The sequence below is a fragment of the Vicugna pacos genome, chromosome 34, assembly GCF_048564905.1.
Source record: "Vicugna pacos chromosome 34, VicPac4, whole genome shotgun sequence".
In the NCBI taxonomy this organism is placed as follows: domain Eukaryota; kingdom Metazoa; phylum Chordata; class Mammalia; order Artiodactyla; family Camelidae; genus Vicugna; species Vicugna pacos.
The window spans coordinates 10,955,164-10,972,556 of NC_133020.1; the positions used below are offsets into that span (position 1 = coordinate 10,955,164).

The 17,393-nt window shown below is 34.3% G+C and overlaps 1 protein-coding gene across 1 annotated transcript in view; it reads right to left on the reverse strand.

Moving 5' to 3' along the window:
* PIK3C2G (phosphatidylinositol-4-phosphate 3-kinase catalytic subunit type 2 gamma) overlaps positions 1-17,393 on the reverse strand; it is a 269,311-nt gene that overhangs the window by 132,270 nt on the left and 119,648 nt on the right. The window contains exon 18 of the mRNA XM_072954194.1: positions 15,504-15,598. Within this exon, the coding sequence (XP_072810295.1) occupies positions 15,504-15,598 (95 nt within the window). The remainder of the gene's footprint in view (positions 1-15,503; positions 15,599-17,393) is intronic.

Here is a 17,393-nt window from a genome sequence, read left to right on the forward strand (position 1 = left end):
TATTTCAGTGTATTGTGTGAGTTATGGATCCAGCTTTTATCCCCCAGTTGGTTACTGAAGCACTGTTCATTGAATAATCTATCTTTCCTCCACTGATTTAAAATTCTTTATGTTCTAAAAAATCTACTAAGTTATTGAAGGTAATTTGGATGTACTTCTGGACTTTAGATTCTGTTTTACTCATCTTTTTTGGGCAATCTTTGTTTTTGGCAGTGCCATATACTTTCAATTATGGATAATAATTAGTTTTGATCATAAATGAGCCAAAATTATAAAAAACCATCCACTGTGCTGGAGAGCGTTCATGAACATATCAAACTTGGAACATAATTTGAATGAGTTCTTTGAATTTTGCATAAAATAAAAATACTTTCAGAGAAGTATTTTTAATAAAAGTCAGAAAAATTCAGATTGTGTCAGATTAAAGGTCAAATAAATCCAAACACACTGAAAATAATAAAAGAAAAATAGTCATTATCGATACTGCCATATTTGTCACTGTCATTAGCAGTGGCAAAGAAACACCATAATTTATTGACTGTTATATGCAGGACCTGGTCATCATTATTCTCATTCTACACTGTGGAAACTGAGGTCAGGACATTTTAGGACTATGCAGGTACGAGATATCACAACCGCCACCCCACCTCAACAAAAACACTGCTGAGTGTGTGCTACGTGTATTAGGCTAAGTGTGAGTATTCATGAGATGCAGGACAATATGACGGCTAAAATATGAATAACCAATGATTGATAAAGACAAAATGTGGTATAGGATTTCAGCAGAGTTAGTAATTCTTGAGATTGGAGTTGTTCAAGTAAGACTTCATATTATTGATGGAACGGGTGAGGATTATGACTTGGGAAGTAAAGATTATGACTCAAGAGGTCATTCCAGGAAGGAGGATTGAAGGTAAATATAATGTTATAGAGAGAAGATGGCTGGCAATCTGTTCAGAGAATAGGTGCGTAGAATTTACCAGAATGGGAGCTTTTATATTCATTGCTTCATTTTTGTATTCATTTTGTAAGAGAATAGTGCTTTGGTACTTTGATGGACAAGATGAAAGCCAGTACTTGTTTCTTATCTGAGAGTTACGAATAGGACTGGTGTGAGTGTTTGCCTAATTATATAATGCTTTCTGAACTGGGAATGCTGAAGTGATAACTCTGTAAACAGCTCTTGGGTGGCCAGGAGAAGGTCGTTACATTCCAAAATGTTTTCCATCCAAACTTTACAGTCTTATTTTAAGAGAATCCTTTGGATCTTTCTTATGTCTAAATGGCTAGAGATGATATGTACAATTATCATAACTATTGAAGGGTAAGAGATCAGGAATGGATGTTAGCAGTTACACATTATGATTTAGCAATTCATTTCTTATTATAATCATAATATAATGTAATTAAATTTTGTCGTGAAATGATTTTGTTCATTCTGCCTGTTTTGCTTCTTTGTTTTTAACAAAAGTTTCAACTTTTGACCATAGCATTTCTACTGCTACACAAAGAAGAATTTCCCAAAAATTATGAAGCAAAAGGGTAAACATATCTTTCAGAGGTTCCTTTAATTAAACAAGGAAACAAATCAAGAAATGGTTTATTTCCCATGTGCTGTGTAATGAACAGAAACATTTTTCCAAACCATAACAGCATATGAAATAAGAGTTACACAGATTCATGTAACATTGAGAAAAAGTAAAAATATTAATTATATAAGCATTATTTCCTTTTATTACTTATGAAAAACTATATATACATATACCACACTTAGATACATATACACACACTCACAAACACACAAACAGCACAACACATAAAGTAATTACCCTATTGATTCCTGAATATTAATTCTATTCTTTATTTGTGAGATCAGGTTCCAGGTAGTCATTCCAAAATAAAAATTAACATATCCACCATACAGAGAAACTTGTAGTCTGAATTATTCAGTTCTAACTCACTTCTATTTTGGTCTTTTTTTTTTTATTGAAGTATAGTCAGTATTTGGAAATAGTAGGTACAAAAAGACAGGTAGCTTTTCTTATCATTTTAAAAGTACTCCTAGACAGTTTAATCAGTTGTGAGTGTAGCTGGTAATACTTGAAGAATTATAACGCTATAACTTGGTACTTTTGCTTTCTTTCTTTCCTGCAAAGTGCCCAGTTTCAGAAAGTTAATCTGAGCATTCCTTTCTCATTTCAGCTTCTGTGTCTTTCTATGAGTTTCTTGGAATCTGCTTGTTTATCCGTATCTATAGCCTCCTTAAAACATAGTGTCAAAACCTCTCTTCTAAGCATTCATCTCAACTAGACTCACTTAACCCTGAAGACATTTTAATTTTCAATTCCCTTAAAGGTTACTGTAATTATCTTATAATTACTGGGATATTCCTTTACCAATGTTCTCATATTGTTTCAGATTTAATTGCTTGTTTATACTTATTCTTTTAAGAAAGAATGTAAACTTTTTGAGGACAGGCAATAATATTTATTATATTTTAAAAATCGGTCCACTGTGCATTTTACAGTGTTCCACACTCAGTATCATTAAATGTCTCTGTGTGAGATGAATACAGTTGTTTCTCATCATTAGGGGGTTAATATTGTCAGTTAAAACAAAGCAACTGTGATTATTCATTTTAATATCCATTCATTTACATGTCATTATGCTAAAATGTATCAGACATTAAACCCTAATCTGATGTTTCTAAAACTAATAGAATACAGATGTTAAATGCTGCTGATAGGTGGTCAAAAAATTTTTATTTTCTCCTTAATGGAAACTGGTATTCAGACCCACTACTGCATGAAAATTTTGTTTACTTACAGTTTTACATTTTTATAGCTTAATTTGAATAATAAAATGCACAGTTAGAAGTAAGTGATTAAAAGAAAACAAAGCTCAAGTCGGGGGTTTAAGGAGAACAACCTGCATTGCAACACTTGGCACTTGGGTCTCTAGAATGTGTTTCTGTCTTTGGCTACTGTTCTCTTACTTTCGTCTTTATCATCTGCTCTGCTAGTTCATCCTTTGCTGTACCGCTGGAAAATCTGAGACGACTTCTATTACCATAAATGATTTTTGAGTCTGTGGCATAGAGAAAATAAATAGGCCCAGACATAGTATTTTTGCAAATGAGTAACTGAATGAATGAACAAGCCAACTGAGCATTCTAGGGAAATAAAAAAAATTTGAATTCTAGCCTTAGTTATAGGTGGTTATTTAATATATATGTCATAAATTTCAATAAAGTAACTAGTAAACTGAAAGAGTGAACGTTCATATAGCAATTGAAATAAGTGTGTCAGGTAGACATTCAGGTAGACCCCCACCCCACAGCTTCTTATCTTTGAATAAGTTATTTAGCTTTTTGGAGACAATTTTTTTTTCTTGTATAAGAGTAACACTTGCCTTGCAGACAGAGTAGCCACAGAGTTGCCAATTTCAGCAAATGAATATACAAGAATCCAGTTAAAATTGAATTTCAGATAAACAACAAATTTTTTTAGCACTAGTATATCATAAATATTGTATAGGATATACTAAAGATTATTCACTGTTCACATAAAATTCAAATTTAACTGTGCATTTTGTATTTTATCTGGCAACCCTACTTGCAGATGACATGTTAAGTACTTGGTGCTTGGTACTTACTAGACACATGGTTAAGAGGTGGTGAAGATACTAGCTGGTAACACTACTGTGACTGTGAGAGGCAACAGTTTACTTAGTATTAAGAGCGGGAGCTCTGGAGTCAGGCTGCCTGATTCAAATCTCATTCTCCCACTAATAGTTTTGTGAGTTCGAGCATATTACTTCATGTCTCAATTTTCTTATTTTTATGATGGGGATAACAGCAGTACCTAGTCGTGGAGCTCTTATATGAATTAAGTGAATTAATCCTGGTCAAATTTTTAACATGGTGCCAGACACCATCAATATAAGCCTAGGATACATGCTAGTTATGACCGTGGTTTACGATGAACAACAGTCCCAGTATGCCCAGAACTGAGGGGTTTCCTAGGAAATGAGACTTTGAGTAGATCATATTGAACTAGCTACTTGCAGGAGGATTCAAGGAGGGTAAAATACAGCCTTTACCTTCCAAAAGCTGTCAGAATGACAGACTTTAAATAATTAATCCCCAGAAATAAGTAACATAAACAAAAGGCCTTTAGGAATCCGGAGAAAGGCTTAACTGACTCTAGCAAAGGATGGAGAAGACTTAGAGAAGATATTTAAACTAAGTACTGAGAAATGCTGAGGAGTTTTCCAGGCAAAAGGGAGGCAGAGCATTTTAGTATCTTCAGACCACAGAGAGCTGTGAAGGTGAGGATATCTTTAGGAGGCAGCAAGTATGCTGGTATGGTCTGACCATCAGTGCGTTGATCGAATAGTAGAGAATGAGGTTGGAAAGACAAGTGAAGGACCAAATGTAAAAGACTTACATGCTTTTCAATTTATGCATGTTATTTATGTTGAAAAAAATGTAAAATAAAAATTTAAATTAAATATGAAACATGATGCTAGAGGATGGTACAGATAGGAAAGGTGGACCCAGGTGTCAGGTTAGTACTCAGAATTCATACTATTAGGTTGTGTTAAAGGTCAGCTAAATTTTTAACCACAAATGTTTATGCAACCAAGGGGAAGTAACGATATTTAACGAAATGTTTGCTATGTGCCAAGCATTGTTCTTAACAGTATCAGTCTTCTGTTGTCTTCAAATAATTTTGGGTCTAGAAAAGATTGTTCGAAAATATTTTAGCTTTAAAAATTAATATTTACTAACTTTGTAATTTAAGAAAGCCAGTTTTTCTTAAGCTTTTAAGCTCAGTTTATATATCTTATACTATTTATTAATGTAGCAAATTTTAACAATCACTTTTGGCAGGGGAGGTCTCTGATGAACGTCTTCAGTTAGACACTCAAACATTTTGAACTTCATTTACAGTTTTAGTATAACTAATTTTCTTTTTGAATAGCTCAGTAATCTGTCTTGATAGAGGGAATTTTCCTAATATATCTTGCACATAATATTATAAATACAGTGTACTGTTTACCCAAATATCTCATATTATTTATATAGTACCATTTCAAATTAAAGATACAAGCCTATTTTGATGACTTGACTAATCTGTTACTCTAAAGGTCACATTCTCTTAAGCATTAAAAAATTAAAATGGCATACACACACATATAATAATAATTATTACAATTTAATTATTTCAAATATTTATCTATCTAATTATAAATCTAAGAATTAAACGATGTGCCAAAATCTTGATCATTTTAGAAGCTTGGTGATGGTATATGTGTGTGGGGCCGTGGTTATGGTACTGTTTTCTCTATTTTTATAAATGTTTGAACATTTTAATAACAAAAAATTAAAATGCTTTGTCATGAAAGAAGCAAACCTGTTATTCAAAACAATCGGAATAACCGCTTTAAAAATACAGCAATTTTTGTACTGCTTTCCCAGCATGGTTAAGGTTTCCTAACCACCAGAGTGGTTTCTTGGTAGAATGCCGACCGGTTGAGTCTTATTTTGTAATTTCTAGGTCGATAGCTTCCAAATAAAAGAGTCTTTCAACCCCTGTTCCTTAGATTCACGTTAGAAATTACATAATTTTTCAGACTGACAATTGGCATTCTACTACATCTTCTTTTAGGTACTTAGATAATCATTTTGTACTTCATTGAGGTCTTTTTCCAAATACCATCTTTTAAGTAAGTCCTTTCCTTGTTACTGCATCTTTAAATTGCAACCCCCTGACTTTCATATTCCTTATATCTCCTGATTGCTTCATTTTTCTCCCTAGCTCATATCTACATCTTATAAGTATGTATTTTATTTCTCTTAAATGCTGCATAAGGAAGGGCAGGGATTTCTGTCTGTTTCATCTGTTGCTGTATCCCTGAAGGCTACAACATGACTTAACTTGTGGAACGTGCTTAATAAACATCTATATAATGAGTAAGTCTTTCTATAGGATAGGATTACAGTTCTTACAGATACGAGCCTGACAGCTGGTGGGATTCTCTGCATCGCAAGGCTTTCCAACTCTGCTGTCTCAAATCTGATCGTATTACCTTAATTCTCACAGCAACCCTCTGAAATTAAATAAATAATTAAATAATTATTCTCAATTTTGACACCTGAGAAAAGCTGGCCTCATAGAAGTTAAGTACCTTGCTAGAAGTCAGACACCTAGGAAATAGTAGAACCAGGTTTTGCATCCAGATATAGTGATGCAGATAATAAACTATAAACTATTCTAGGAGTTAAGAGAGCCACCATTCTCACGTGTTAAAAACAAACTGGTTGCTTTGGAGAAGCACAAGTTCTCCTGATACTGATAAGAAAATAAAATTTATCTTGCAGGCCATTATATATGGTTAGAATTAATGAATTTAATCTTTACCTTCTAGATGGTGAAGAATGATGAAATTGGGTAGATGAAACAATAAATAATAGAACTACTAGTAAGGAAATGATATCCTAAACTAAGGGTTTGGTAGAGAGAGAAGAGCACTGATTCATGAGATATTTTTTAAGTGACTTGTTAGATACATAGGAAGATGGGGGAAATTAAACAAGATACAGAAATGAGTGCCTAGCAAAACTGATAGGAAAGAAAGTCAGACTATGAGTAGTTGGATGAGCCTGCAGAACAGGAAGAGGTCAGGAATCTGGAGTTTCAAGTGGCACTGAACTCCAGGTTTAGAACGCACAGTAAAGTCAAAATGTGAAAAGGGTAATTAATACATTAGATCTCTGAGTTTAAAACTTCAGATGAGGAGCCATTCCTAGTGATGACAAGCTTTAATACGTAGCGTGGGATGGAGTTACCGAAGTGTGAAGGTGCTAAATTTTATTAGTGAAAAGGGATGTCAAAGGCTCTTGAGGCTCAGGGTTTTTAGCTAAATCATCCATTTAGAAATGAAACCATCCAGAATGGTGGTAAGATGTGGGATGGTGAGAAACATTGAGAACGGTGTCTCAGAAGATTTCCTATGTACATAGTTTTTCCATTTACACTTAGATGAAATGTGTATGAATTAGACCATGAAGTTACAGATGTATGCCCCCCATCTGATAAAATACTTCAGTTGGGGAATGCTATCTTCCAACAAATGAAGTAGCATCATTTGATTAAAAAATAAAAAGAGGAAAGGGAAAGAAGGGAAAACAGGAGAAGAAATATTAAGGCTAGGAGCTACACAAGGCGTATTGCGTAACTTTACGTCATTTCACCTTCAGGAAAAAAATCTCAATTCTTTCAATTATTGATCTATTCAACACATATTTATTAATTAAAGGTGTCAGGGACTGTGCTAGGTACTTTTGGTAAATATTTTATTCTTGCTTTGCACGTGAGGAAATGGAGGCTCAGAAATTTTAAGTCAATTGCCCAAGACCAAAAAAGCTCGATGTGTCAGATCAGAGATCTCCAGTTGCTTCAATATAAAACACAAATGATGGGTACAGTATCACCTAAATTGGAGCACCAGTGGACCTAACTTTAATGTATGTACAGAAATAAAAAATAATTTCTTCAGGACAGTAATTGCTAAGACTCTTGGGTAAAGGAAAGAGAAATATTCCATCTTCACTTGTCATTAACCAATTGTCAACTTGGAAGGAATTGCCAACTATGACTCTGAAGGTGAAGCCTGCATAAATGGTATTATTTTACTTCAAGAACAAATTATCTCATTTTGGTCACATGCTCAGCAATAAGGTTTACCATAACACTTTATACGAAATGAGTAAGTCATTCAGGATTTAAAAATCTGACTAAATAATGAAAAAGTCCATGAAAACCACCAATCACATTTTCTTCCCCATTCCATGAGATATTTCAGTGATTTCCCATCTCTTCTTGGATAGTCTACAATGCTTTCTAGTGTGGTAAGTTCAACAATGCTTTAATGACCCATTTTCTTGCTGTTGAAAGGAGTTCTTTAGTTCTTTGCCTTCGAAGTTCCCAACTTCCTGAGTGAGTACAATTTTGCATTTGCATTTCACAATCATAACCCGTTAAAATAACCAAAGGACTGATGAAAATTGTTACTCACATCTTCTGAATTGTGCTGGCAGGCAGTTGAGTGATGTGAGTGATATAGATGTTGGCTGTTCAAATGTAAAAACGTGTATCAACAGGCAATCTGTGAATGTTGCTAGATTCCTTTCTCTGTTAAGTTTCTCTGAAACTAAATGATGCACATATTTCAACTTTTTCTGACACTTAAGATGTTTCAAGATACTTTTCTCAATAGGTCTGTAAACTAATATGTTTACACAGTGATTTTTCTCCTCCCACTTCCACCCATTTCAAATTCTATTATTAAACTCTACGCATAAATTTGAATTGGGTTAAAAAACAAAGAAAGAACAATGGTAAGAGTGCGGGGTCAAATGTCAATAAACCAAGATCCAAATTCAATGCAATTATTAATTAGTGATATAACCTTGGGGGCTGGAATTTTATGTTTCTAAACGAATTATGTTTTCTAAATGATTCAAAAAATACATCCTTTGGATGTACTAAATATATATTAAGGATCATGATATATATGATCTCAATTAATTTTAACAACTGTTAGGCATAATTATATTTCTTTTACAGATGATGAAAAAGATCAGGTAATTTAAGTAATTTTTCGATGACCATCCAGCTAGTTTAGACCTAAGATGGAATTTCTGTTCGACTATGTTTTCTTCCAAATCTTGTTCTCCTATTATTACATTACTCTAGCTTTTACTGTTATTGTTTTATCTTTCATAATATTTAAGTGGCGTGGTAGGTCACAGTGGATGAGGCACAGGGTCAAATTTTGGGTCTTCTTCCTATTAGCTTTGCATATTTAGCCTTTCTGAGTACTATTTTTTAGTCTGAAAAACGGAGATAATAGAGTCGTTTGAATTAGTGAAATAATATTTGAAGTAACCCGCATATTCTCTAGCATTAATCATGCTGTCTACCAGAAAGCAGTGTTGTCATGACAAGAAAGAGTACTGAAAACAGAGTTAGGATTTTTAGTAATACTCTTCAAGTCAGAGCCATGCTACAGCTGATAAACCTTAGCATTCCAGTCTTTATAGCAGAGAAAGGATAGTAAAATACTCCAGAAGATTATCCAAGTCACCAACTTATTAACAATTCAGTTCATAAAGCCCCTCCTGGCAGGGAGTTCTCTGGACACTTGACACAACTATTTCCAAGAATAAATAATTGTGAATGAATACACTGAATTTGGATTTATAATCCAATCAAAGAGGACTTAAAAGTCACTGAATGAAATGTTTATACTTAATCTGTTGAGACAACAGAATTGAAAACAAACCCTAGCATCTGTAGTAACTGCCTGAAATAGCTAGGTGGGTTTAAAAAAACCACATTACTTAACCGTGTTTATTACAATTTGTTTATATTTTCTAACCCTTTCACAAAAGAGCTATAAGCTATGTATAATAGACACTCAATAAAAACTTGGAGAACAGATAGATGAAGGAAGGAATCTATGATTGACATAACACTCCCTTCCCTCAGTGTACTCACACACATTCCTGTCCCTGTTCACTGGTCTACTGGTCTACTAGTGCAGCTGCCCCCACAGCATATGCTAACTGAAGCTCTAGATGGAGTCTTGTGATATTTTCAGAGTCATCAATCAATTTATGTCAACAGTTTATTGAGCAGTAGCCTCTCTAAAAGTGATGGTAAATTTTACTTGCTAGAAAATAATAAAAGTCCCATTATTTTGGTAAATTAATGACATAAATAACAGCATCTTAGGAGACTGATGTACACAGTACCTGATTTAAAAAGGAAAGTGATATATACATTGGGATTCCTCCCTTTAACAATTTCAGAGTACTAAACTCAAGCAAGATACACCAATTATTTGACATTCTGTCAAAAGTGGTTAGTGCATCAGACAGACTGTCAGATCTGAAGACAAATACTATTTGTGCAAGCTGTTCATTCATCTTTGGTCAAAAGTGAATCATACATGCCAAAGCAAGGACAAGAATTCTAAGTTAAGAAACATGACAAATATTTGATCGAAATATCGAAGTCTGGATTTTGTTGCAAATAAAAGCAACACATATGAAGTTCTTTTGACAAGAAAAATAAACTAACTGTCTTTCTGTTGTAACTATAATAATTGCATACAAATGAAATAGAAAATTGAGTTAGAAGAAAAGTAAGAAAAATCTCCATTCAACCTTTCAGGGTGATCTTTTGATGAGCAAAGATAGAAAGCAAAATAGGACCTGAAAATAAATAACTTATTCAGTAACTGATACAAAACAAAAGAACTGAGAATCTCCACAGTCCAGAAAAACAATAAAAAAAAAAACAACCCAAAACTGGAGACTATAGGAGTCAGAAAAAATTGGAAATTGTTCAATGATTGCCCAAAGCTCAGAGAGAGTCTCAATACAGAAAATCATATTTTACAAGATAGTAATTGGCTGCTTGGCAAAGTCTCCCCTAAAACTCTTCTTGTCAAATCACTAGCGATAGCGTTGCATTTTCAATCAGAATTTTAAGTAAAAGGACCTCACACTGTGGACCCAGTCAGTTTTAACACCAGATAGCTCTTCAAAAACTTTTAGCCCAGACCACCATATTTTTCTACAAGTCTGTTAGTCATTCCTCCAACTTCAGAGCTCTATTTTCTAAAAGGAGCAAAAGTGATGATCAGAATACCGATGGCCAACTCTACGCATTTAGTATAATACGATTTGTTCTGATTGCCTGCTGTTTTAAGTACAGTAGTCAACATAAGTTAACTTCCAGGCAGTACAAATATATATGGCATGATTAGTTTTTAAAACTCACTCAACAAGTGAAAACAAATTTACGGTTACCAAAGGGGAACAGGGGAGGAAGGATAAACTTGGAATTTGGGATTAAAAAATACACACAATTTTATATAAAATAAACAAGGACCTACTGTATAGCACAGGGAACCATATTCAATATCTTGTAATAACCTATAATGGAAAAGAATCTGAAAAAGAATATATATATATGTATATGTATATATACACATACACATATGTATACCTGAATCACTTTGCTGTATACCTGAAACATTGTAAATCAATTATACTTCAATAAAAATGAAAATTAAAAAAATTCATTTGACAAGTAATACTAAGAGAGCAAATTTAGTATTTTAAATATGAATCAAAATCTACAAAGGAAAGATTCTGGGAATAACCTATTGTTTCCTTCAAAACTCCCTCAAATATACAAACTTTTTGGTATATGCCTGCTAATTAATATTATAATTGACGGCACTTGTGGGTCACACCAACACTTAATGGTGAAATTTTGAGCTATTAGATATAAAGGTCTCAATTTGGGATATTGTTTTCTGTTCAGTTCTGCTTTCAAGTTAAGGGAAGGCCTCTCTTCAGTACTCGAACAAGTTCCTAATTACTGATAGAAAAAAATAAACATTTTATGAATTCCTTACGCTGAAGTTGTTTTTTCAGAAGTAGATGTTGAACTGGAAAGAGACCTGAATTGGGCATGAGGTATGAAAAAAAAGATTTTTATCTCCGTTTTTTTTTTAATGAGCTAGATGATTGTCATTGGATGAATCACTTAACTTGCTGAAATCTCTTTCTGGGGGTAAAAAAAGTATCACAGCAGATGATTCTTAAGGTTCCAGGTGGCTCCCAAATCCTCTAACTATATGAATATACGTTAGTCTATTCATTTTGGAAGTCATACTCTAATATTCGTTTAAAAGACAAAGATGATTTCTAAGCAGAATGCCTTTTTGTTGATCTTATTTTTTGTTGAGTAGTGCAAAACTGTAGTCTGATTGAGAAACAACGAAAATTAAGCAGTATAATTCTGTTTTTCAAGGCCTTAACCCAAACCTCTGGCATAGACTATGACAGAGAGGGGATGATATTATTATAAGGAAACCAGATTACTATCTAAGGAAGCAGTGATGTAACTGCATGTGGCTATTATAATGAAAAACTGCTAGAGACTGGATCAGAAAGTTTAGTTCCCAAAGACCAGATGTCTGAGTTCCAACATTTGGGGTCAGCATGTATACACAAAACATTCATTTTTATAACTCTCCATTTTTTTTTAAAAACAAAATAGAAGAATTTAAAGGGAAAATACTAAATTTAAGGTGGAGCTCTGTTCCTGGTTTTTGCATTGCTCTGTGGTAGAACTTTGCATCAGATTCTATTTTCAAATGTGTTTAATAAGAGTAATAAGACTTAAATGATATTAGAAAATACTTAAAAATTGTATTTTTTTAAAAAAAATATTAAAGGAGCTACATATAACCTTTATCACATAAAACAGAAATAAAATAGACAAAACATTTGTTTCTATATTATGCCTTAATTAGAAAAGGGTGCTAATAAATTTTACAAGTTATTATGTAAAATGTAAACTTTCTTACATCTGTCACTTTTTTGCTTGGAGTAGAGAAAAGCTACTGTTAGCTTAGTGAATTGCTTATAGTAAGGGATTTTATCTGGTGTATACTTTTCTGAGAATGACAGGGTGAAAGATGATTATAACAGATCAATACTAAATGACAGCAAGACACATCTTCCCCTTACAAAAAGAGAAGCAATATTTTATTATTTATTACATCGTAAAGGTAAAAAGGTGAATTAGTAGCAATATAATGATTCTAGCAGGTGAAGGATTGAGGCTCTAAAACCTCCTATTGATTCTGTATCACGTGTGCTCTGTTACACAACAGTAACTCCCTAAAGTACAGCTCTTTACTGTCACTTCAGGGAGTGTTTCAGACATCAAAGCCGAGAGAGCATTCATCTCCTTTGTGTACTCATTTGTATGCCTTTATCGGTATTTAACTCTTGACAGAATGGGAGCACAATTTAGGCTTTTTCATTTACTTGATGGCCAGCCTTGCCTCTCTGCCTTGTGGGAGGGGCCTCCTAGGTGTGAACTCCAGATGCTACAGTACCCTTTCACAGTCACCTTTTAGGGTGCAAACTGGGATTGAAAGCTTTTAAACCTTCCAAATCCAAAGTTTATTCTTAACTCCCTTTCCATGAAGAATAGGGGCTACTCAAATCACCCTTCCAATGGAGGAGACTTGCAGTAAGTCCAAGTCCATTTCTCTTTTCAAGAAGGCTACCCACAGTGATGGCAAGCAGTCAAGATGGCTTCTGTTTAAGCCTGTTTATTCATAATTCAGTATCTGATGAGGTAACTTTCTGATCAGTGGCAGTGGCAGGTGGACGCAGTGGATGGGGTAGAGCTATTTAGGGGGTATAGGATTATGGGGCTTGGTAAACAACTGTGCATATTGGTGAGAAGCAGTGAAGATCCAGAAAAGCCTTCGAGACCTGGGTGAGGAGGGCAAGTTGTTGAGTTCAGCGTTGAATACGCTGAATCTGAGAAAGCAGGAGCTCATCCAAGTGAAAAAAAAAATCATTAAACTCATGGCTCATGGAGCTCTACCTTTTCATTTTAATGTCTGTAGGGCATCAGTTTTTGCTGTCGTTTTGTTTTTTAAGGAAATAAACATTAGAATTTTTTAAAGCATGTCACATGGGGTCTGAGCTGCATCTTTAAAATTTGAAGTCAACATTCTATTCTCAAATGATCCCTAAAAATGATGCTAGGCACCAGCTAATTTTTTAACCCCAAGATGTATTTTAAACATATGTCATGTTCTTTGATGCTTAGCACATTGTGTCTGATTCTTAATTTTCATTTAAGTTTTAAAATGATGTGGGTATTATATTAAAATTTCCCTTCCTGTCTTCCTTTTCCATTTTTTACATTAAGCATTCAGAAACCAGCAGTCCCTATATAACTCATATACTTTTCTAGTCCTTCTATCTCACTCTCTTCTTAAATCAGTGAGAGTTAGAAACGGGCTTTGCTATTGGTTTTTCTCTTTTTCTTAAGGGTGAGGGTTATACTTAGAAAGTCTTTCCTCCCAACTTCTTTGGAAACAGTGACATAATTGTATTTATTATGAACTTGCAAGAATGACATTGATTTACAACTGTGTTTGTATTCATTGCTGCCTAACAGATGACTCAACTTTTCACACCACTTTAGAAGACGAAGAACTTTCTAAGGTGGCACTAGTATAACAATCAATGTATTAGAATAAGTTCTTAATATTTTATGCTATTTTTTAAAATGCCTTTTTAAAAGTATCTTTTAAATGCTTTTTTACTTAACATATTTTATATTATATTTTGGTTCAAATATTTTCATCAAGATTGTTATCTTGGTCATGTTACTTTTTAATATGATTTCATTTTAATAAACACATGTTAAAATAAGTAAAAAGTGAAAAAAAAACAGTGAAGGTTTAAGGGAAATAAACATTGAGTTTAATGGAGTTCTAGGTTTAATATGAAAGTGAAACACTACCAGTGTATCCACTTAATTTCCCTTAGCACCAAAGTAGCTGACTGAAAAACAGAAGGGAATAAGGCTTCATTCAGAGCCTGATGAGAGGGTCTATTCAGTGAAGGGCCCACTGCTGGCCAATGGATCTGATGTCTCATTACGCTGACATACTGGAGGAAAATGTTCCGGTTTCTGTATCAGGCTTTTAAAATGAAAATAAGCATCAAACCAAACCTCAGTGCCTGACAATTCCTTATATCTCTGCTTTGCTAGGAAATCTTTGAGTCATTTTCATGAGAAGAGTGATATCAATATGAGTCATGTTTCTTGAAGCAAAAAAACATGATACTGAAAAATGACACTGACTTTCTTCTTTTTCTATTAATTGAAGTTCTTCACTAGCAATTGAAGCCAGTAAAGATGCTTGTTACACAAAATACATGAGGACAAAAGGTAGATCCAATTTCATCCTTAGGTCACCGACACTTGTAATTGCTAACATTTTGTGGGAATTTACAATATTAGTAATAAAAGTAGGGAGAACAGCATCCAAAGAATTTCATGCTCAAACGGATCAAGAGTAGGTGGTGATGGGAGAAATTCTGATACCTCTTAAGTAAGGCTTACTTCTCCACTAATAATATTTGAAATTTATGCTTTGGGAAAAGTTTAGTGCTCTAGGAACTTTCAAATTAAAGAGCATATATTGGCCGTTAGATTCCACTGTTTATAACTAAAATCGTACAGAAATTACTTTTAAAGCATATGTTCTTCCAAAACATATACAGTCTTATAACTAGATTTTATACTGAAATCTTCAATGAGTAGATATACCCACACATAGCACTTGTGGTTTAAAGCTACAGGAGAGGTACCATCCAGATTTAAAATTCTGGTTGGATTTACAGAGTAACAACTGTACAAAAGGAAGATTTTGAAGATGATGACAGTTAAATTATACAGATAAACAAAAATAACCTTGACAAAGACTCGAATTTCGCTGAATTTCAAGTGAAAGTTTATACTTATTACAAAGGAAAGCTGCCGCACAGAGAAGTTGACAATAAAAAAGACATCTTAACCTATTTTGGTTAATCTTACCAGTAAAGACGATGGGCAATCTGGATGCTTTGCAATGAGCGGTGTAACAGGAGTTGCACTAGAGGACTTTCAAGGTTCCATTCAAACTTGACAGCCTGAAATAAGAGATACAATCACTTTGCTCTTCTTTTCCTCGGTAAGAGCATTATAGCAGAATACAGAGAGATTTACATGGCTTGTGCAAAGGCCAGGAAAACAGCATAAACATTTCATCAAATCTTAATATTATATTTGATAGCTTTATTAGCTGGTGTGTAACTTACAGAGCATACACACATCACACAATCTGGGTTTGTGTAGTCGGTTTCCTTTCCTTAATTCTGTTTTAGTACCACAGGATAATAAATAAGAGCAGGTGACTGGTAGAGTTCAATCATGCCTAGGAGGAGAATCCTGGCACACACAAAAATATCAAGAACAGTATTTTGGATATAAAAATGGTATCATTAAGCAACAGATGTTTCTCCTGTTTTGGAGATGAAATTAATACACACTCAAAGCCTTCACTAAAATCACCAACTGAGTATTAACCTGCAGACTTTGAAGCTTACCCTACAGGTTTCAAAGCTGACTGTAGCCACCATAACCCACCCATTCCCAAATCTCCCATTCCTTTATCTCCACTGTGAACAACTTTCTAAAGTTTTCCAGGTTACCCAACCTGGTGGAAAACACAGACAGCAAGAGCAACCCTTGATATCCTCAGGGACCTAATTCAGACTATCATCTGCATTCTGTAGGGATTTACCATCAGCAGACAGTATGTGGGCCGCCACCATCATCTCAGGAATCTGAATAGGTTGTGAAAATGAAAACCAAGTTTTCTTCCTATCTTTCTAAAAGCACTCATTCCTGCTTGAGAAGCAAAGCTTCTACTGTTTGTTGCCCAGCAAGCCATTTAAATCACACACACACACACACACACACACACACACACAGAGTTTAAACCAGGTTTTATACCACAATATAGACAGCAGGAAAAAGTGGTTACAACATTCATTCAACACACACCTGAAGAAACACCCCAGGATGCTAACCCTCTTTGAGGATGGGAATAGTTATGAATTCCCAAGGTGTGAGAATGTCAAAGATGATTTCAGCAAATGTGCATGAACTCTCGATGCTGTCTGAGTATATAAAGACCATAATGTGTGTTGTCTTAAAGGGTAGCCATGGTTTTCTTTCATGGCTAACTTGAAACACTTGCTAACACTGGACTGACTAGATCATGGATTATGTTTATGCCCTAATAGTGAACATATCCTATGAGCAAATGAGCAAAAGAGATGTCTCAAAATTTATTTCCATGCTTGCCTTTTAGCTTTCTTTTTAGATTTCCCCATGATTTCTTCTTGAACCCAACTACTTAACTACTGATCTTGAACTGCCTCCCGTGCTTCTAAACTCCCTGCATCGCTCTGTCTACTGTTACAATTTCCCTGTACATCGTGCCTCACCATCTAGAAAGCAGGCAATATTTCTGGTGCACACTGCATTATTCTGAACTCTCTTCTTGAAACCTACCTGTATGGTTACGGCCTGTGCTTTGCAGTAACCTCTGGGTCTGTGTCTTATTTGATTCCTAGGTGTGAACCATATCTTCCGTTTTCATTATGGTCTTAAAGTCCCTTCTGATTGCTTAAAATAGCCTGCATAATTCTAACAAAGTAATACGTAACAAGATAACATGATTCCAGAAAATAATCAGCAGTGTAGGATTTTTTTATATCTTGGTAAGTTTTTTTTTTTTTTTTTTTTTTTTTTTTTTGGTCTTGGTAAGTTTTAAGATCAGGGGAGAGTGTGGAAGTTTAAGGGCAAACTCCACAACGAGTGCTTTGAAAATTCTTTCCAATTTTTATTTTCCAGTCACATTATACATTTCTTTACACC